Here is a 23,300-nt window from a genome sequence, read left to right on the forward strand (position 1 = left end):
TACCCAGGATACTCCAGTCACAAAAGTAAGTGAAAACATGTGAAAACAAAGTGAGTGCGACGGTTTCACACCTTTTTTCCCAGGTGTGATATCATAGGCTATAGGAGACAAAAATACCAGAGTACGATAAGGTCATAATAAAGTCATCACATCATCACACATATCCTGTAAACATTGAGTCCCAGGGATATTATGAGAATATTCTTGCTGTAATTTTTCGTCATGCGGCAGCTTTGTGTCGAAGATCCACGAACCCTTGTCAAAAAAAAAATACAAAATGACAACTTCTTCGATTGCAAAACAAAATAAAACCTTTATATGGACTGGGCTTGAGCCCTATTGCCAAGTCAGCCAGTTAGGTTTCAATTATGGTTATTATTGAGCAACTTGATGTCAGTCAGCGTCAGCTGTGCTGGCACGACTCAAGGCCCGAGCGAGAGAGAGAGAGAAGAGAGAGAGAGGGGGGGTGCTTGCTGGTGCTTTGGCAACACGTGTTGTTGTGACATTCATAAATCAACATTTGAATATAAATGGATTGAGTTGAGTTGAGTTTAATTGAATTGAGAGACAGAACCAAACAGACAGACAGACAGACAGACAGACAGACAGACAGACAGACAGGCAGACAGACAGACAGACAGACAGACAGACAGAGGGGGCAGAGAGAGAGAGAGAGCGAGAGGGAATATTCACTTACCCTTAGCTTGTGACATGCAGACATTGTGGTGGCGCACTTTCCATCAAAGTTAATTGTTGGTCTGATATTGTCCAGATCAAACGGTCATGTTGGTGAAGTCAACACACAGCCAATTACATCACAGCCTCATATTGAATTGTTTATTGCAAATGTTTGCACTTGATTAATACAATCAATTCCCCAGAAGCCAAATCCAGCAGCTCTGATCTGATGCATGTGAAAACCCTCGGCTGTCTCTTGGCATATTTGAGATATAACCGTGAAAAAATACATTCATCCGCACTATAATTTCCCAGTTGTCAAAGCGGTTCTGATTGGTAGTCCAATAGTGTGAATTTTGCTGACACAAGAGACAGTGATTGGGAGTGGGTAGGCTACTCCCCAGTGCTGATCATGCAGTTTGTTCACGATCACGGGTGATCTTTAAAATCCTGCCCTCCAGCCTGGCCTTGCCAGTGGGATTACAACAGGAGAAAAGAACCATTGCAGTCTTCTGTACATTGCCAATTAGTGCTTTCACAAAAGACTTGATTGTAACAATTTGTAGCCTATAGACTGTCAAGAGAATAAGGCCTGTGCCACTCGCATAGCATTCTAGTGGTCAGTGTTGTGTAATTGACCGTGTCATTGTACCATGTCATTCTTTTCTGAAGGTAAGGAGGAACTGGCACTCTCCTTCAATTAGCCACCCAAAAAGAAATTGGTTATTAATCCACAGTCCTTCATTGAGCCTCTTGTGATTCAGATGAATTGGACACGTCATTCAAGCACCCTCCTCACGCCTCTGGCTGTTACATAAAGCCTCAACTATAAAGGAATGGCTTGGAGACAGTGTTGTAGACGAGTCGAGTCGGACTCGAGTCCTGGACTCATTTTTAGGACTTTTAACTGGACATGGACTTGAGCATTGATGATTCAGACTGGACTACTGCATTCATGCATTCGTACTCGGGAGTTGGAGACTCAGATTCGGACTTCTTAATTTATAAAGTCTTTAAAAAATATATATATATACCGGTAATAGATATTGATAGCTATATTGACATTATTCAATTTCGGCAAGCGCAGCCATGTGTGTTCCACCTACATGTGGATTCACACTCATGTTCAGTAACTCCGGACTCAGATTGGGACTAAGGTCATGGGGATTTGACTCAGACCCTTCTTCTTCTTCTTCTTTGGCAACTCGGTCTTGGATTCGGGGGACTTGAGACTCGACTTGGACTCGAGATATAGTGACTCGACTACAACACTGCTTGGAGATATTAATATAGATGTGAGATGCACTCTCAGTGTTGTGGTGTTCATACCCCCATGTACTGAAACACTGGCACTCTCCTCTGTGACACGATGCGTTACTCTTGACTGAGTCACAAGCCTGCTTTAAATCTCAAAGGTGTGGACTTATTCAATCAAGAGCAGTTCCAGCTGAGGCTCCCTGGACGAGCTCAGTGGATTTCTACATAGAGGCTGAGGAAAAAGAAATGAACCTGTCTCATTAACCCGGGTCCGTTTATCAATAGTGTCAGTTGCAGTGGTTTATCCCTGAATGCAATCACGCATTGTGTGTGGGAGTATCTCCTCGTCCAGATCAATCTATTAAAGAATATCTGATTAACGAGCGGCGCGAGAATTGTTTGAAAAGGCTGAACAATTCTGGGGCCTCTGAAGCCACTGCACTATCTTTGCTTTATATGAAAGAGTGCAACCAACACAGGAGTTTTGGCTCTGAAACTGAAATCAATAATTCTGAGAATTAACACTGTTCCAATGATCTTATGCACTGATCAGGAATCTTGCTGATCATGGGAAATATAGAAACCTGTTTGGAAATGTAAATGGGTTCAATGAGCGATTATGGTAAGCTGTATTGACATTGCCATTTCTAGTTACTTTGTTTCAAGCATCTAGTGTAATTGTTTATTTTATTGGTCCACTATTGGCACAATACAGCATAGCTGATGCCAAAATATCTGCGAAGGGCCAATATCATACCTCCTGTATCATAGCAGAGGAAAATGAAAGTCTGTGATGTAATTTCAGGTAGCCTATAAGGAGCAGGTTTGCATTATAATTTAATAGCAGCTACTGCAAGCTTAGAAAAGCCAGTTTATCTGTGAGCGTCACACCGAGACGTGGTTTGTGGCATACATCCCATCCCTCTGATGAAAACATGCCATCTGTAGGTCTGTGTTTTTATATCTATTATTCATCATCAACAGAGACTATTATGCCAGAGACAGCAGAAGGTATTCCTCTCAGCAGCAGCCTCGCTCATCACAATAGGGCTTGTACAGATATTACATCATCATTGCTGGTGCCCTGATAGTGTGAAGGAAAGCATGAACAAAACAGACTCATGAGCATACCCATCTTCCCTTTAAATACACCTGAGCCCTGTACTACGAAACTAGTTTAACAGATCCGCGATAAGTCCCTTTGATCTGGTTTGACTGAACAGGATCAAAGCTATCTAGTTAACTGATACTACGACGCTGGTTTTTTACTAGGTAAGTGGACCTGGGATCTGCCTGTGCACGCGCACGTTTTTCGCTCGTGCACAGGCGCGCGTCCACGCGAAAGAGGTGCGTTAGCCAATCACATTATGAACAGCTGAGTTGATCCACGCCCACACCCATTTCCACACCCATTTCCTCGTTCCATGAAAGCGCAGTGCATGATCAGAGTTTTAGCGGATATTTAATGTATCCGCGATTTTAATGTCAGAATGAAAATCCGCGTTGGATAGTCTGCTGAAGGGCTGTCTAAAGCAGCAGCTTGTATTCACATCAGTCATTTGATTTAGGCTACTTTGATCAGCGATTTCTGTCTGATACAGCTGCATACATTGATACAGCAGCAACAAATGTAATCTCAGTCTATACATTTCCACAATCTGTAAGCCTATTTAGACCATAGATTTAGAAATGCATGCTCAATGAATAATGATCTCTATCACTCATGTGTGTGGTTGCACTGATCGAATAATTCATATATAAAATAGCCTAGTATAAAGTATAGTATAAAGTAAAGTATAAATCTATATTATATGTATAGGCTTTTCTGGCATGTAGGAGAATATCACCCTCACTCCATTTGAGGGTCCATTCATGATATGCGCCGCGGTGATTAATAGTGATCATATTTCTCCACGCATCGTTGAGCTGTTAAGACATAAAGTGGTAAGTAGGCTTAATTTAATTATGTAGCCTACAGAGCCACAAATGTTTTTCTTGTTATATTCTCAGTTGACTGCAATCTATTTTTCATATGGCGATCTTATATGAACGGTGAGTGACTCCAGAGAGCCGATTATATGGGTCTGTCATGGATTTTGATCTTATCCTCTGAAGCTAACCTGGTCGCGACCAGGTTAGCTTTGCAGCGTCAGTTGCCATGGTGATTGAAAGTTAACTTGCTTTGTAGTACGGCTAAACCAGGTTTAAACTCAAACTTACTCGGATAAGGCATTAAACTAGCTTCGTAGTACAGGCTACTGGTAATACTGAGGAACACAATGACCATGGGACATGAGAGCTCTCACTCTCTCTACTGCTGGAAACTAAGTGCCTGAGAGCCTCACATGAGTTCACTTTGTTTTTCTTTACACAATTATAAAGTTTGAGCTGACAATTAGAAGTCCCCGCAGCTGCTACGTGTCATTATCCATAAAGCACTCAGTAGGGTATAAGACAAAGACGAGCACGCAAATAGAACAGTATAGACTCCTTCTGCCAAGCCTATGGGCTAATGATATATTTAGTCAGATTATGTTGCCAATAATATGTTATTACTGCCACTTGCCATCTGTGGTGAATGACAAGATGCCTCTGAGGGAGGTTTTGTGCTACATTTAGTGATAGGGTCTAAGGCTGTAATATGGGTATTATGATGCCTTATGTGTAGTGACATGAAAGTAAATAAGGGAGATGCCGTTCTGAACAACAAGGCTTGGTACCTGGCCACCACTTTATTTACATGATAAAAAAAACAGCTACATGCTACCTGCTCTAGAGCCAAATTGAAATGAAGCTGACTTTGAATCCGGATCATAAAGTGCACTGTCGCCTAACAGCACCCCAGTCGGCTTGGGTGAGCAGAGAGCCAGCCTGCACATTGCAACAATGGCTGTAAATGCCTCCTCAGCATCTCAGAGAAAACCATTACAATAATTTGCTGTGTATCTTGTTGTGAATGGCTGATTTAGAAAAGGCCAAGCCTCTGGAGCAGGCACACTCCCCGCTGGGCAAATGGGTGTGATGCAGGGGAAATGACAGGCAGTCCCACTCGGCACACTGCTGCCTCTGTTGTTCACCACTGACAGCGCAGCAGGAGACCTGCAGACCTACACTCAGAGGAAAAATATGACACTTAAAGCAAGAGTACAGAAAGCACCATTTGCTGCAACCTGGACGCATTATAGTACAGTATAATGATTATACTGTGCTATAAATATATGGATATAGCGACCGTGATGTCACCCATTGGTTTTTGGACTCGCATTTTGAAGCCTTGAGGTTGGCATTTTCACCATCGCCATCTTGGTTATTTGGAGCCAGAAGTGACGAGAAGAGCCGCAGCACGGCCTGCTATTGGTCCGTGATCGGCGAGCTGCATGACCACCGGGCAGGCGACCTGTCAACCACGCCCCAAAACAGTATTTTTGATCATATACTCAAAATGGGATTTTCCCATTCACTTTCATGTCACCAGACTTCTTTTTGCAGCCAGTGGAGTTGCCCCCTGCAGGCCATTTAAAAGAATGCAGGTTTAAGTCACCAGAATAAGATGTTGGTATTTTGAACCAAAAAATATGTTTTTACAAGTCCTCCAACCACAGGAAGTCCTCCAACCACAGGAAGTCCTCCAACCACAGGAGCATTTCCTTTTCTTTTCTTTTTTTCCAATTATAATTTTTATTGTTTCCTTTGCAGATATTCAGATGTCAGTCCAGTGCAATTTACAATTGGGTATCAAATCAGCGGGATGTTTACATTTACTTCCGGGTACCCCTGGGTCCACACATTATAATGGCGGTGAACGGCACAAACTGACGTGTTGAAGACAAAAACAGACAAAGAAGACAAAAATGGGTCGTCCGTGTTGTGTTGTTGTTTAATATCATTCATGACAACACTTTCACTAACGTTAGTGGAGACCAGACTAGCTTATTTACCTGTTGGACCAGACCAGAGTAGACTTGACGCTAAATTAAATTAACGTGGCGTCGGTAGCTCTGTCTGTAACGTTAACGAGTCTGCTCTCGCCGAGAAGAGCCTGGTGACGCGAGGTTACGAGTCTGCAAAAAAACAGCGAGTTTGACATACAAACAAACGTTATTAGCTAGCTAACACTACATAAAACAAACACAGAAGAAAGGCTAGATACGTCGGACAAGCATGTTTACCAACCGTTTAACCATTTAAATTGAAAGTAGTCGGCCGAAAACAACGAGGGTTTGACAGCATTTATTTGACAACACGCACATTTAAACCTGCCGCCTTCCCCAAGTGGTACCCGGAAGTAAATTTGTTTACATGGTGACGTCACAGTGATTTGGTCTATACACACAAACAAACAAAAAACAGACACAACAAAACCCATAACAAATAGTATACAAATAAACTGTATTACTATTTTCAAATAAGAAACAAGTTGTAACGCAACGGTATCCTTATAATATCATAACATCAGTCAGCGAAAAAACACAACAACAACAACAACAACAACCTGAATACTTGATCTGAAAGGAAACCATTTTCTCCCACCCCATGAACTTAACCCCATCCTGCCAGTCAAACATAATGCACTATAGGTTTGGTTTTAAATTATTAATGTATCAGATTTATCAGATTTTACTCTTCCCTGATCTGAGATGGAAATGGGTCCCAGATTTCTGTATAGGTGTCCATTTTCCCATTTATTTAGTAAATCAATCTTTCATACGAGGCAGTTTCAGAGTTGGATTGTTCTCCCCTATCCAATGCCTAAGCAAGACCTTCTTGGCTGTGGTGAGAGCAACCTTTAGCCATTGAGCCTTCTTCCCACCTATTCTCTCATTTCCTTTCAAGCTATTCAAGAGGCATAAAGCAGGGGTAAGGTCAACATTGATTGATTGATTGATTGATTGATTGATTGATTGATTGATTGAGTTTATTATGGATATCAAATACAAAATCCAAGGGATGTACATGTGAAGGGCGAACACTTCTTTCCAACATGGTCCCTGGTCTTAAAAAACAGGACATACAGTACACTTCACATACAAATGAACATTACAGATCAATCAAGAATAAAAGAAAACAGAAGAAACAAGCAATAAAAGTTCAGAGACTAATTAAACAAAAGACTCCGCCCACCACTCTAGCTTACTCAGCAAGAATTTCTTCAGAAGGCTTTTAAAACCACTCAGATAATTTGCAGCCTTAACTTCGTTAGGGATCTTGTTCAATACCTCAATACCATTAATCTTTTCCATAACCCTCTGCCAGTAAGAGGCCAAGTTGGGACAGTTGAGGAACATATGGACCATATCTCCTTGATCCATTTTGCATCACCAGCAGACATCTGTGACTCAGTCCTGCCAGTTTAGACCTGGCATCTCTCATCGGTTTTAGCATATCCTTAGTTCCACTCATCCAGAGCAATTTAGAGAGAGAGTGGCGTCGGCGGAGGACCAAAATGCGTGACTCATTAGCCAATGAACAGCCAGGAAGATTCAAGATTCAAGATTTTTATTGTCACTCCGTAGTACAAGTATCACGTGTGAAATTATTGTGCTGTGAACTCCGTTTACAACATAGTACAAATATAACAGGGCATATGAGTGCAAAAACAACAAAAGTCACAACAAGCAATAAGGCAGTAGAGTGATAAGACAAGTCAGAGACAGTGGCATATTCACTGCACATAGGTGCACGTCATGTGCATACTTGGACGTACTTAAACATTTTGAAATCGACGTATTTGACGTACAGGTGCAAATAGCATATACCTAATTAAACATACAATTAAACATTAGACATACATAATGGTAGCATCTACAGTTCGGTACAGTACGGCTACTACACTATTTGCGTATGTTAAGGAGTCTCGTGGCCTGCGGTAAGAAACTGTCCCTCAAGCGATTTGTGCGTGCTTTTGGGACCCTGTATCTTCTCCCTGAGGGTAACAGGGAGAACAGGCTGTTGTGGGGATGGTTTGTGTCTTTGATGATCTTCAGGGACCTCCTGAGGCACCGCTGTTTATACAGTTCATGCAGATCTGGCAACTCACATCCTGTTACGTGCTGGGCCGCGCGTCTCACTCTCCGTAGCGCCCTGCGGTCCATGGTGGTACAGTTCCCGTACCAGGTGGTGAAGCAGCCAGTCAGCAGGCTTTCAATGGTGCCTCTGTAGAAGTCCCTAAGGATTTCTGGCCTTAGCCCAAATTTCTTTAGGCGCCTGAGTCCGTGTAGTCGCTGTTGGGCCTTTTTGACAACAGTGGCGGTGTGACCAGCCCATGTCAGGTCCTGGTGGATGTTGACTCCCAGGTACTTGAAGCTGTCCACCCTTTCCACCACTGTGCCATTGATGGTGATTGGGGTGTGTGCGCCCCCCCCTCCTGTAGTCCACAATGATCTCCTTGGTCTTGGAGACGTGCAGAGAGAGGTGGTTGTCCTGGCACCACTGTTCTAGGGCCTTGACCTCCTCTCTGTAGGCTGTCTCGTCGCCCCTGGAGATCAGCCCCACGACTGCTGTGTCGTCTGCAAACTTCACGATGGTGTTTGAAGTTTGAGTCGCCACGCAGTCGTGGGTGTAGAGGTCGTACCAGAAGGGGCTGGAGACGCATCCCTGGGGCGCTCCTATGCTGATGGTCAGTGGGGAGGAGGTGAGGTTGCCCACTCTCACCACCTGGCGGCGGTCTGTCAGAAAGTCCAGGATCCATTGCTGTGTTTAGTCCCAGGACCTTGAGCTTGCTTACCAGCCTGGAGGGTACTATGGTGTTGAATGCTGAGCTGTAGTCCACGAACAGCATTGTCACATACGTGTCCTTCCCCTCCAGGTGTGAGAGGGCAGTGTGGAGTACGTGTGCTATTGCATCCGCCGTGCTCCTGTTGGGTCGGTATGGAAATTGGAGCGGGTCGTGGTCCGGGGGGAGTGTGGGGCGGATCTGTGATATGACTGGCCTTTCAAAGCACTTGCTGGCTATGGGCGTGAGGGCTATTGGGCGCCAGTCATTTAGGCTGGTCACTTTCTGCTGTTTGGGGATGGGGATGATCGTTGCTGCTTTGAAGCAGGAGGGAACTTGCCGGAGGGAGAGGGACTGGTTGAAAATGTCTGTGTATACGCCTGCCAGCTGGTGGGCGCAGGCCTTAAGAAGGGGTCTCTCGGGCTACTTTTGAATGCTAAAATAAAGCTGATAATGTACAATTTGATTCTAAAACAAAAAACAAAACTCAAATTACAACACAAACTGTCCATTTTGCTGCAACTCGACAGTGCTGCTTAATCCAGAACCTTACTTCCTGGAACTCTTGAGAGTAAAAAACCTGAGATTCGACATACCCGGGGTTTGCAGAAACTTAACATACCAACATTTCATTCTGGCAACTGGGCTGCTTATCACCACTGAACACGTCTCTTGGTGCCCTTGAGTCCACACAGAACATCTTGAGAGAGAGACAGAAGAGATAGACAGGCGTTTGATTTCCTTCCAGTTTGTACCTAGAATGTCCAATTAGCCTGGTGCATTTTCCCCCTAAGTCCCCTCAAACATTCAGTACGTGTAGGCCAGGCCCACACGCTCGTTTTGGATCGTCCCGTTCCCATGTCTGCTCACTCAGTGCTATTTATATCTAGCCTCGTGTCGAATGGGATATGAGCTTTGCCTGAACCACTCCAGGAGAGCTGTTAGCCTCACGCTCTCTGGGGATTGAGTCAAAACACCCACCAAGTCATAGGCACAGTATTTCTCCAATGAGTGACAGCACTGCTGGCCTGCACACACGCCATTATATGATTGGTTCACATGTTGTAGCTCTACTGTTGTAGATTGCAAATTGTTGCAAATTGCGTGCAGATATTGTATATTTAGCCTATAGGCTTAGGCTCGGCACCATCGCTGACGTATTTTTCCTGCAAGGTTCTTTCCATAATAATCCATGAGCCAATATTATATTGTTTCTAAGGGCACAGCATGTTTAGGTCTAACAATGTCTATGATGAACGAATACCTCAATTCAACTCTAAAAATACACCTCTTCTCATTGCTACACCGAAATCTGTGCTTTTTACATTTACTGACTACTGCTCAAAATCAATGCACTCAGCTGCCTAACAGGCTAACACTGCCCTCATGTGGCCTGTAAACTCAACTATAAAGTCACCTTCCACCTCATCCAATGAAATGACAGACAGTAAATGTGCACATGTGATTGGATGTTTGAAGTACTTAGCCTAATAGCTACCTCCATGTGTAAATCAAGATGGAGAGTCTTTTACGGCACTGGCTCACACACTCACACACACACGCACGCACACACACACACACACACACACACACACACACACACACACACACACACACACACACACACACACACACACACACACACACACACACACACACACACACACACACATTAGCATTGAATGTGTCTGTGTTGTGTATATGAGCTCTTTTTGGTCATGCTGATCTTGTAGCAGCCTTTCCTGTATGACATCATTTGACATCTCCTTGGCAGGGGTACAGTAATGACTGCTGTAACCTGTCATAGTTCTCAATCCTGCTCCCTGGGACCCAGAGTACTGCTGCTTTTCATTCATTCCTCCCAGCTAGTTTTTTGCATTGATTTGGATTTGGTAGGTCACGCAGTCCCTTATTAGACGCTAGAATGGGGCTGAGGCCACAGGATCAGGATATTTTATTATTAGTTATCTGTCCACATGTCTCCATGTTCCCGTAGTGCAATCTATCCTATTTACCACTAGGTGTCCTCATGCTCAAATCTTGTAGATCTTGTTGTAGATGTGACATCCAGTGACTGGTAACATCTGACAGCCATCACTTTATTCAGTTTGTACAGTCCCTACTACAACTAAAAACAGCTGCAGATGTCATTCATTTCTCTCTCTCTCTCTCTCTCTCTCTCTCTCTCTCTCTCTCTCTCTCTCTCTCTCTCTCTCTCTCATCTCCCCTCTTTCTGTCTGCTCCTCACCTAGATGTGGTGTGATGATTAACAGGGAGATGCATGAGAACAAAAAGGGGCTTGTGCCATAGCTGAGGAATATTGTCTAATCTGAATGACAAAGGGGCCTGAATGGGCCGACTGCGTCAGCGGACTGGACCGCTGTTGCTATGGAGGTCCAGGGGGAGGCCGCTTTTCCATTTTGTGCCTTGATCTAAGATGCAAACGGGACCATTGTGTTACAATTCTTGGTGTTGGAGGATGATGTTGGTGAGGTGAGAAGCTGTTGAAGTTGAAGAGACAGTGTGTCACACAGTGTGTGACAAAGTGTGTCTCTGTCTGTCTGTCAGTCTGTGCGTGACAGTCAGGATGCTATGATGCGCCTACTTGGGCATAAAAAAAAGTTGACTTGGGTGCGTCACAGAAGATCAACTTGAGCGGTCAGCAGTGGAGATACCCGCACACCATTATCTCTGGGCTAAAAAAAAAACACCTAAATAAACAGTCCACATACTGAGATCAATGCAATATTATATTGTCTAGTCCTCGAGGACTGAAACTTTTGTCGCTTTTTAAATTAATTAATTTTTTTGCACTTAGAGCACTGTTTGAGTTTGACCTCACCGATGTCTTAAATAGGCAATCTTTTTGCATTGATCTGTGGACTGTTTATTGAGGCTTTCTAGCCCAGAGATATCGGTGTGTACCGTGTGCGGGTATCTCCACTGCCAACCTCTCAGCTCTGTGCATGTGCATCACAGTAATGTGTGCGATGCTCCTGCACCTCAGTCGTTGATCTAATACTTTGAAACGGAGGCCTCCAGTGGTGCCTGCGCTCCGGCTCTTTCTCTTAATCGGATAGCGATTAGCATCCTGGGCCCGTGATCTGCTGACTAGGCCTCTTTTTGTCCCCTCCCTGTCTAACTGTTGGCTCCACTCAGCTGCAGGGCTATTTATAAGTTTAGCCCCCCTCGTCTCGGGGGATGCATGCCTCCGTCTCATCCCCTGCTTACACCTGACCAAACATTAGTTTGAGCCACGCTTGCAATCACACACACTTAATGCGCGAGCTCATTCCCATGATACCACTTCATGCATTTGCATTAGTGTTGCGCTCATTCTGTCATACTGGATTCTGTCATACTGGGTGGCCTAACGAGTCAAACCTGCTCGCACTGTGATGAGAATGACAGCAGAGTCCCCCCCAATTCTCGATTCTGCGTTCAAGTAAATAAACTGGGTGCTGGTGCAAAGCAATGGACTGTACCTTCTCCATGTTAGTGACCAGTCAAACAAAAACAAGGTGCCGTATTCTCTCCCCTCTCAGATTGTGATCTGCCATGCTCTCTGTAGCCATGCCCGAGCTGTGACTGATGAGCGTTGGATAGTAGATGCAGAGGAGAGGAGGGTGTTCAGGGTGTTCAACGATATAGTGACAGCGATCCTGCAGCTGACATGATTGCCAAATAGCACTGACAGCTCATTTCCCGCTAACAGTATTCATCTAGACTAACCAATTGGAGACAAGGGGCCATTGCACGTATTGCTTGTTTACTTGAGTGTTTTCCATAGCTCAGGTCACAGGACTGTGCCTGGCTCGACCCATATCGATTTTACTGGTGGGAATGAAAGTATGGCCGAGGTTATATTAAGATTATATTACAGGGTGCAAAGCCTTGTGTGTCTGACCGCATACAGTAGATACTGATATGCCTTTGATGTATAGGTCCCAGTCAAAGTGGACGGTGAGGAGGCTACGCTGAGATGGAAACTCCTGACCACAAGCTGAGGGTGATTCACATGGCCGGGGCTCACCCCTCCACTGATCCATATTGGCAGCTCAAGTGGAAAAACAGGGGCCAAATTATGTCCTGAGTGACGCAGCAACACATGATCAGATTGGGAAGAACTACAAAAAAAGACACTTTATACCTGTTTTTTTTTTTTTTTTTATGAATGACATCACGTGTGTCAATAACGGATAACTACGGTGATTAGAAAACTTATTATATTTCTTGATTCAGGCCTGTGCTTTTTAGGTAATATAGGCTATCATTCTTGTGTACAATGTCAGCCTACAGTACAGTACAGTACAGTACAGTACAAACACAGCAGGTGTCTTAGAATGTATTCCTCCCATTACTTCTTGCAATATTTGCATTGCCATCTCTCATCTGGCATAATATGGTCCTGAAATCCCACAGGAGCTCAAGTCGTGATGGTGGTGGGAGCCACCTACACCTCTTCCCATCTCTGATCCAAATACAGAGAGCACTACCTGAGCCTAGCCTACACCTCGTCCCATTCTCTGCTCCGAATACAGAGAGCACTACCTGAGCCTAGCCTACACCTCGTCCCATTCTCTGCTCCGAATACAGAGAGCACTAACTGAGCCTAGCCTACACCTCTTCCCATCTCTGATCCAAATACAGAGAGCACTACCTGAGCCTACACCTCGTCCCTTTTTCTGCTCCGAATACAGAGAGCACTACCTGAGCCTAGCCTACACCTCTTCCCATCTCTGATCCAAATACAGAGAGCACTAACTGAGCCTAGCCTACACCTCGTCCCATCTCTGATCCAAATACAGAGAGCACTACCTGAGCCTAGCCTACACCTCGTCCCATTCTCTGATCCAAATACAGAGAGCACTAACTGAGCCTAGCCTACACCTTGTCCCATTCTCTGCTCCAAATACAGAGAGCACTAACTGAGCCTAGCCTACACCTCTTCCCATCTCTGATCCAAATACAGAGAGCACTAACTGAGCCTAGCCTACACCTTGTCCCATTCTCTGCTCCAAATACAGAGAGCACTAACTGAGCCTAGCCTACACCTTGTCCCATTCTCTGCTCCAAATACAGAGAGCACTACCTGAGCCTAGCCTACACCTCGTCCCATTCTCTGCTCCGAATACAGAGAGCACTACCTGAGCCTAGCCTACACCTCGTCCCATTCTCTGATCCGAATACAGAGAGCACTACCTGAGTCTATGGAAAAGTTACATACTGTGTATGGGATTTCCATGCCCTTATTTGTGGTGTGGGCACGAAAGGCTGTGTTAGTTATGTTCTTTTCTCAGCTTATTGCATTCATGTTGCAGTGGCACAGGCAAGAGAGAGCTCCACAAATAAAAGTCTCAAGGAGTAGTGAAGTGCAGGAAATGTGCCAAGGGGAGAGAGAGAGAGTGATTGGAAGATGAGAGAGGGGGAGAGAGAGAGAGAGAGAGAGAGAGAGAGAGAGAGAGAGAGAGAGAGAGAGAGAGAGAGAGAGAGAGAGAGAGAGAGAGAGAGAGAGAGGGATGGAGGGAGGAATTCAGGGGGCAGCAGCTAACACAGCATAATTAGCCTGGGCTGCTTGGTTACCTTCCAAACAAAGCTGCTGATTTGTGGAGCAAAAGAAGAGGAGGGGAGAAGCGAGAGAGAGAGAGGGAGAGAGGAAGGGGAGGGAATAGGAAGAGATGAGGGGAGTGATTGCACTGTGCCACACACACTTGAAGCTCAGTCTCCCTTGGAGACGGTGGCAGCGCTGGATCACGGCATGACAGCGCACCAGTAGAGTCTCCACTCCACCGCACTTCCACTGAGCCACCTCCACTGAGCTGTGTCACTATCCAGAGAGAGAGAGAGAGAGAGAGAGAGGGAGAGAAAGAGAGAAGGACAGAGTGAGCACTAGAGACAGCGAGAGCGCTGGTTTGGAGAGGAGAGGAGAGGAGAGTCAGGACTGGAGGGCTGAGAAGAAGACAGAAGAGTTGACAGAGGAGAGGAGGAGAGGAGGGGGGTGATCCAGAGCGTGAAGGAGCAGCGGAGGAGTCAGGAGGCTGAGGATGCACAGAGCTAGCAGGAGGAGCTGCTGAGCGTGCAGCAGACACACACACACACACACACACACACACACACACACACGCACACGCACACGCACACAACACACACAAGCACGTCCCAGGGAAGGACAGTGGTTTGTGGCCCTAGTGGAGGATGAAGAAACACTCGGCCCGAGTCGCTCCTCTCAGCTCGTACAGCACTCAAGTCCTGACCTGCCCCATCTCTGAAGGTAAACTAAACACACACACACACACACACACACACACACACACACACACACACACACACACACACACACACACACACACCTGCCCCATCTCTGAAGGTAAACTCAACACCGCAGGGCTATACACAGACAGTAGCTACTGTGTGTGTAGATGTGTGTGTGCACGTGTTGTCATGATGTGACTAACTCTAACACTGAGACTAACTCTGTTGTGTTGTTTTCATCAATAGTGTGAATTTATTGTTATGGCCAGCATTTCCCATGAGACACTATAGACTTTCCAAAATGTCACATTGTGTCCAATGTGTCATATGGAGTGTACTGATATTCATATGGAATATACAGTCAGTGTGATGGACATATATGTCCTAATTAACCGAATTAAGCCGGTGCCATTCTGCAAAGTCTTTGAAAACACTCTCTTGATGTTACCAAGATGAGAAATTAGAATGTAAAGTTGAGTTAAATGAGAGTGATATCATTGAATAATTTCAGCAGGATTGTTTGACAAATAGTATGACTGAATGATGTGAAATACATTTGTATCATTTCAGAAGGTTTCATAGCTGTCCTTCCTGCTAGCAGAGATGAGATGCTGAATGTGACTGGAAGTAGTAGCACCAGCATCTGTCTGGCTGTTTCTAGCTGCCCTTTTTGGCACACCACTGATGACAAAAAAAAGAAGACACAAACCGGCTCAAGTCAGCTGCCTTCACATCTGGTCATTTCGATTTCAACTGTCCTTTCCTTCATGTAAACTCACCTTCTGAGTCTTGAACTTCACAGCACCCATTCATCTCGATCTGGCACCCTTTACTTTAGTACCAGAGATGACTGAAAGGTAGAATCAACCTCGGATCATTAAAATAACTCTAGCACCACTCCTCAGCTCATTTGGATCAGGATCTGCTGCAGTGTTGACCTGTAGTGAGACGTCAGTAAGATGGCAGGCGGCAATGTGAGTTACATGTCTATCCATCAATGTCACTAGCATGCAGCGTCAGTGGCGAGGCTAAAACACAGAATGGATTGAAATGTGAGCTTCAGGCAGCGTCCTGCTAGCCAGGCTAGCGTACTGCGTCACATAGAGTGGATCAGCTCCGTTAATGGGAGTGCCAATAGTGCATGGCAATGTACAGCATGCTGGAGGAAATGTACTGCACAAAAGCTTAATGCCATAATGTCAAGGTTTTAACATTTTAGTTTTTGGCGAGGTTGACTTACCGTACCAATCTAAGATTGTTCAGATTGTGTCGTGTTTATTATAGTGTATCTATACCTGTCATATAAAGATGTATACACATACACATACAGATATGTATGAGTCAATCAATGTCAAAGAAACTATAATATAGCCTTGCTAAACAGCCGTTTGTTTTCTTTGCGTTACATGTAGTACCGTAGTACCACAACTATGGATTCTTGTTTCACAGAGGTGGAAAGTTAGTTACTTAGTCGCTGTGCTTGGACGGATTAGTGCTAATACCAACATTAATAGTAAAGTTCTCTATGTTTGTATTTTTAATGTACATTTGTAAGTATTTATTCCTACTTTTATTTGGTTACATTTTATTTCTAATACTGACTACATTCCAGGCATCGCCTGCTAAAACTGATACAACTGTAAAAAAAATAACTATCCTCAAACTTTGGGCTGGTAATGATGCACCAAATTATTTGTGAGGGTCATGTTAAAACAGGTGATCTGCTCATTTTTGTTGGGATCATTTTGTAACATTTCTAAACTGGACTCGTGCAGTTTCTAATCGTGTAAATGTATTCTTACTCTGACTTAAGTGAAGTTAAACTAAAGTAGCACTACTTCTAAGTGAAGATAAACTAAAGTAGCACTACTTCTAAGTGAAATATAACAGCCTGTTGTTATATAATGTGTATGGCGGGGTTTATTATTGTTTTCTGTGCAACTTTTCTTTAGAAGCAGTATTACTCAGTAATAATGCTGACTGTTATTTGGCCACTGAAGCTTGAAGCAGGGGAATAGTGGAGTTTTAATATCTGCATCTTGGCACCGGATCAGTGGTGCTGTTGACTTCAGGACACAGGAGGCTGCACCCGACACAGAGAACCCAGTCGTGCTGCTGGCTCTATGAAAGGACATGTTGGTACTTGGTAGATGAAGATACAAAAAGACAATTGTTCCTCTCTTGAAGAAGAATATCTAAACTTAGTTCCCCAATTAGCAAGCCGCTATGTCATCTGCTTGATTAGGACTTCATGCTGTGACAGAATGTGATTAGAGCAAAGGCTGGTAGAGAAGAAAGCCTATTAGTCTTGGACATTTTGCTGTCACCACTTCCTGTAGATCTGCCCCCACCTGGGATTGACTGTAAGGTGAGACCTTTTGTCTGAGGAGGTTTTTTGAGGTGAAATTCAGTTCTGCAGTGTGGACAGACTCAGGGCCAGCGCCACACTGGCCTTGAGTCATTTGTAACTTTCAATAAAGAATATACTCACCATCATTGTTACTCTGGATATAGCCAGCACTTAATTTTAACACTCTTATTGAGTGCCAAATGTGATCTCATGCATTCATTATGCTTAAAAGAAGTTTGGCAAGAGAGGCTGGTGGCCATCTCTCCTCTGTGTGCCCACGTATACAGTGACTACAGTGCATCCTGTAACACGTAACGACAACGTGTGTGTGTTCAAAGATTGTACAAAGGCACCTCACCAAAGTAAACACTGTAGCTACACAGAGAAGTGAAACCGCTACGTGTACTCATATTCACACAGTGATCAAAGTGTTTATGCACAACAGCGTTGATTGATTTGTTTAATAATCACAAAAGTATTGGTATTTCTCCTTTGGAGCGAGGAAATGAAATACTTAGAGGTGCAATCTATTTTGATTGGACTTTTCAGAGGCACGACTTGCTTTCCTCTTGTTTGAAGCCCTGGCTGTTTTAAGACTACCAGGGGTAATAACAAGCACCCGTACGATGCCCATTGGCCTGGTGTGGAGGGGAGACACTGCTGGTGTGGAGGGAGACACTGCTGGTGCCTGCAGTACTCCAGTGTCTACAGCCATGGTGTAAATAGCAGAGCTTCACGTGCTGACCTAGCAAAGAGAGCAGAAGCAGCAAACACCCGGCACATGTCATCTTTTATTCCTGCCCTGGTGTAAATTGATCACATTGTTGAGACTTATAGAACAGATCCGGGCTCTCTCCGGAAATGCACTCACACCATCCAAACACACACACACACACACCCACACACACACACACACACACACACACACACACACACACACACACACACACACACACACACAGAGAGAGAGAGAGAGAGACACCCACTCGGAACACTTAACACATTCTGCCGCAGAGTTATTAAGGTCCAGAAGCCATTCAGTTCCACATTCCATTAAGGCAGTAGGCCAATTGCAGCTGTACTTCGATGAGGGAGAGATTGCTAATGAGGGAGAGATCGCTGCAAAGCAATAAGATTCAAAATAAAATAATAAATCATTGAATAAATCGTTGTTCAAATCCCAGGTTGTTAGTCTCCCACTTGATATGTGTACTAATTGTAAAGTTGCACATGTTCCTCACCCATCTAGAACAGCACGCCAGTCAGAAATGCAGTCAGAGCTTACAGTATGCAATCTTCTATCATCCATCTGTCTGTCTACATAATATTGAAGTTCCCTCTGTTTTTGTGTATTGTTTTCATTGCAGCAAAGTAATGCCAGGCACAAGTGACAAGGTGACACGACTTCTTGTTGAATGTCATGTGGTTAGGCTTACCCCTGCTTTCTGGGTATCAGGTTTCCGTGCACGTCTGAATGTAATGGGTTCAGATGGGATGCTGCATCATGAGCCAGTAAAGCTATTTATGTCATGGGCAACCGCCATGCTAAGCCAACACATTTTGAACAAAGCCTTGCCTTATGCGTTAGTGCCATTACAGCAGGAAATGCAAACCGTGGGAGTGATCACAAAGGGCAATTGATCAATAAGTGCTTACCTACGGCACCTTAGGTAGGCAGTCACAGGCTACTGTACATCCTACAGGACATAGCACAGAGCATAGGTGGTGTGCAAAGAAATTGGGCCACATGAACCTTATAGTAACAGGCGCAAATACCTTGAAGCCCACAGCACAGTGGTGTGGCCATTCAGCCTTATGGCACTTTAGGAAATGTTTTGGGGGTACCTCAACAACATGGCTAATCATTTTCAACATGGAAAATGATCCAACCCCTAACCTTCCCCCACCCACATCCCCCAGCCACTCCCCTTACCCATCCCTCGAACCCCAACTCTCTACGACCTTCCTATCCCTAGATATGGACCCTTTTCCCTAGTCCCGCCCCTTTCCTGACCACACCCCTCCCACCACCCACATATCGCCAGCCACTCCCCTTACCCACCCCTCGAACCCCGACTCTCTACAACCCCTTTCTACAATCCCTAGCTACAGCAACCTCTTCCCTAGCCCCGCCCCCTTTCCTGACACACAACACACACCCCTAGCCACCCCCCCAGCCTAGCTGAATCGCTTGGTTTGACCAAATTGAATTGTGATGTCATCAGTGATGTATTGAATCCTGGCTGAAGCTATATAAGGGGTGGGATTATAAGTAAGGAGAAAAGAACAAGTGGCGGATCATCTCCAGAGTAAGTGGTGGGAGTAGGGAGATTAGGACAAGTGGCGCATCTCCACCCTAGGAATCGAATGCGTGACTAGTCCATGAGTGACGAGTGTCCTGACTTTGGCATCTTCTGCCTCCCGGCCTGGCATACTACCAGCGCTGTGGGAAAAATCATGTTTCTTTTTTTTTTGGTCTACTAAGAATGGAAAATGAAATCTAGGACCTGAGGTGACGATGCCCTGAAGGCAAACAGCTTTAAAGTTGTGGTATTTTGTTCTCATTGAAGTTAGAATAGGCCCACGTGGGTATATTTCAGTGTCTTTTCTTCCATTTTATTTCCTCTTGTTGTCTCCCACCAGGAGAGGAAGGCTCGGAGTCCCATGCAGAGACACCAGGCAGTGAGACCAGTGGAGAGAGCCCGTCCTACCAGAGATGTGCCAACACAGTGCTGAAGGTGCTGGCTGGTCTGCTGCTGGTGCTGGGCGTCTCGTCCTCCTGGGTGGGCACCACTCAGGTGGTCAAGCTTACCTTCCACTCCTTCTCCTGTCCCTTCTTCATCTCCTGGTTCAGCAGCAACTGGAACATCTTCTTCTTCCCTATCTACTACTCTGCCCATGTGGTTACCACACGGGATAAGCAGACTCCCATCCAGAAATTCCGGTACATTTGTCTACAAAATTATCTTTGAATTCAGAAAGAGAAGAAGCAAGATCTATGGTATTATGTAACATAAAAAAAGCACAATGTCAGACCACTTATATATCTCTGAACCTTTTAAGCTTTTTTACGCTTTGTTACAGCGGACAAGACTTATCATAAGCTGTTTCTGCAGTATCAGTGAGGTGGAATCAAAATGACACAGCTATACTTTAATAACTGACATTTGCTGTGAGTCGTCTCAGTGAAGGCAGTGACAACAATGAGGACAGACTGTCATGTAGTTGTGTTTATGTTCAGCAATTGAAAAGAAGTATTGCCCCATCACAGATAAACCAGGAAGAAAAAACTTGACCTAGGATCTTCCCACTCTAAACTCTCTGTAGCCTAATGAGAGGCTTTATTGATCTCTGATTAAGAAAGACACAATTCTAAGTAAAAATAAACAACAGCAGCAGCAGCAGGTTGACGTGTTTGCCTTTGCTGTAACAGGGAGTGCAGCAAGCTCTTTGGGGAGGATGGGATGACCCTCAAGCTTTTCCTGAAGAGGACAGCACCCTTCTCAATCCTCTGGACCCTGACAAACTACCTGTACCTTCTGGCCTTGAAGAAGCTGACCGCCACCGATGTCTCTGCCCTCTACTGCTGCCACAAGGCCTTTGTCTTTCTCCTATCCTGGATTGTCCTCAAGGACCGTTTCATGGGTGTTCGGGTCAGTACGGAACCACCAACAATGCAAATGTGTATTGTTTCGTTTTCGCATACCTTCCTGACGTCTCTTGCTCTCTATCCGCAGATTGTGGCTGCCATAATGGCCATCACAGGTATTGTCATGATGGCTTATGCTGATGGTTTCCATGGGGATTCCTTCGTAGGCGTGGCCTTGGCTGTGGGCTCCGCCTCCACGTCAGCTCTCTATAAGGTTAGTCTGTCAAGTGTACCTGAGCTGCATCATCACAGGTTGAACCCTTTTGTGTGGCTGTCTTTGTACTGTATTAAATTACTCACAATCACCAGTGTAAATTCAGGTGTAAACACTAACGTTCATAGTGGGCAATGGTTGGGGGCAGTTTGAGCCAGCCAGCCTCAGCTGATCCCAGACAGTGGGGATTTAACATTGCCTCCTTGGTGTTCAGGTGCTGTTTAAGATGTTCCTGGGCAGTGCCAGCTTGGGAGAAGTGGCTCATTTCCTTTCCACCATGGGCTTCTTCAACCTCATCTTCATCTCCTGTGTGCCCCTCATCCTCTACTTCACCAAGGTGGAGCACTGGGGCTCGATCTCCTCACTGCCCTGGGGATACCTGTGTGGACTGGCAGGGCTTTGGCTGGGTGAGAGATAAATATGTTCTGAAGACGATTCAGGATGATTGTTTCATGCATTGTTTCAAATCCTTTTACTGTTGTTTTCAACTTGTCTTTGTCTTTTACAGTGTTCAACATCTTGGTTAATGTGGGTGTGGTGCTGACCTACCCCATCCTCATCTCCATAGGAACACTGCTCAGTGTGCCAGGCAATGCTGGTAGGTTTGTTATGTGGATCGAGTGGTTCATGAACTCTGATGCCCTTTATACCTGCTATTAAAATGGGTTTTGAGTGATTGGATTGCAACCGGATAGTGCTTGGAAAGAGGACGGGTTGTGATCCGATCGGCCAAACCACTCTGGGGTAGGTTGGGACAAACAAACAATTGTCACTTGGACAACACTGTTGCCAGATTTGTTGGTTCTCCTGGTGTCAAGTCACTTCTTTTGGGCTTGTTTTGTTGAGCAAATATTTTGGGTGGGTTTGTGTGCGTTTTGGCGGGTATCTGGCAATAAGAGCGATTGGATCTCAATCGGATCACAATGTGGACACATTCATACCAGGTGTAAATATAATCAGGTTAAATCATATCTAGATGCAATCTGGATACAAGACTAATTCTAATGCCAGGTGTAAAGGGAGTCTCTGATTTGTATTTCCTGATTTGAGAAAAATGTGTGACAGTGAGAGCCAACGGCCACTTTATACAGTACATTTAGGCTGAGGTATTGTATCGAGGTGTCAGCACTTAGGGCCATTGTAGCAAACCGATTACACAGCAAGTCTGCCTCTCTTGCCCCGGTAACCCAATCATCACCATCACCATGTGCCTCAACAGACCCTGCAACTATCCTCTCACTGAGGGAGGATCAGGTTGCTAAGGCGACACTAAATGCCTGCAGATGAGTTATTTTCCTAAACCACAGTGGACTGTATGAAGGTCAGTGGGTTACGGCAACTTATTGGCTCAGGGCATCTGCACACAGAGAACAGAGTAGCACACTTGAGCTGATTGTAAGCCGCATTGCTTAGCTACATTCATCCCCTTATTTATCCCCAGAGTCCTGTGGTTTATCTTACTTTATGTAATTAATCTCAGTTTGTTTTTCTTTCACTCAGACCCTCCCTCTCCCTCTTTCTATCTTGCTGTTCGGCTCCCTGGTTCTCATCCCATGCCTTCTCTTCCTGCCGTTCTCTCCCCCGCTGCAGCCGTGGATGTGCTGAAACACGAGGTGATCTTTAGCGTGGTGCGTCTGGCAGCCACCTGCATCATCTGCCTGGGCTTCCTGCTCCTCCTGCTGCCGGAGGAGTGGGACTCAGTCACGCTGCGCTTCCTGGCCTCCATCGCAGACAAGAAGTCGGAGGAACACGGCGAGGAGCTCACCGAGTCCAGCGTCCACACCCGCAGCCGCAGTCGCGCCAACGGTACCGTCTCCATCCCCTTGGCATGACTTACGGCCTTCGTTAAAACCTATCCCTTGATCAAGCCCATCTCCATCGCCTGCTAAGGAGGTGTGGCGGAAAGACCGGTCCAAATGGACTAGTGGTTCTCTGTCAGGAAGATTGTCTTGAACTGTATTGGTTAAAAAAACACTTTATTTTGTAGATGCATCGCTGCATCTGGCACTTTCTCACAGAAGGGAAACAGAGAACACAGATTTTGTTAATTGAAGGGTGGAAAGTGTTATTTACTTTCTTACTTTCTTGAACTCTTGCCCAGTCCTGTCCCTCGCACGCACCCAGACCACAAAGAGCTGACTAGCCTCCCTGATCTGCTCCGCGGACTGTATTCTGTGAATATAAATAT

General features: G+C 45.2%; 1 protein-coding gene across 1 annotated transcript; it reads left to right on the forward strand.

The window, feature by feature from the left end:
• Positions 1-14,842: 14,842 nt before the first annotated feature.
• Positions 14,843-22,944, forward strand: slc35f4 (solute carrier family 35 member F4; the record flags this gene model as incomplete). Its single annotated transcript, XM_083634232.1, has 7 exons — positions 14,843-14,918; positions 19,893-20,193; positions 20,683-20,902; positions 20,987-21,112; positions 21,327-21,519; positions 21,621-21,710; positions 22,703-22,944. The coding sequence occupies 7 exons, from the start codon at positions 14,843-14,845 to the stop codon at positions 22,942-22,944; spliced, it is 1,248 nt and encodes a 415-aa protein (XP_083490358.1).
• Between the last annotated feature and the right edge of the window lie 356 nt (positions 22,945-23,300).

Source organism: Poromitra crassiceps (assembly GCF_964638095.1).
Source record: "Poromitra crassiceps genome assembly, chromosome: 3".
Lineage (NCBI taxonomy): Eukaryota > Metazoa > Chordata > Actinopteri > Beryciformes > Melamphaidae > Poromitra > Poromitra crassiceps.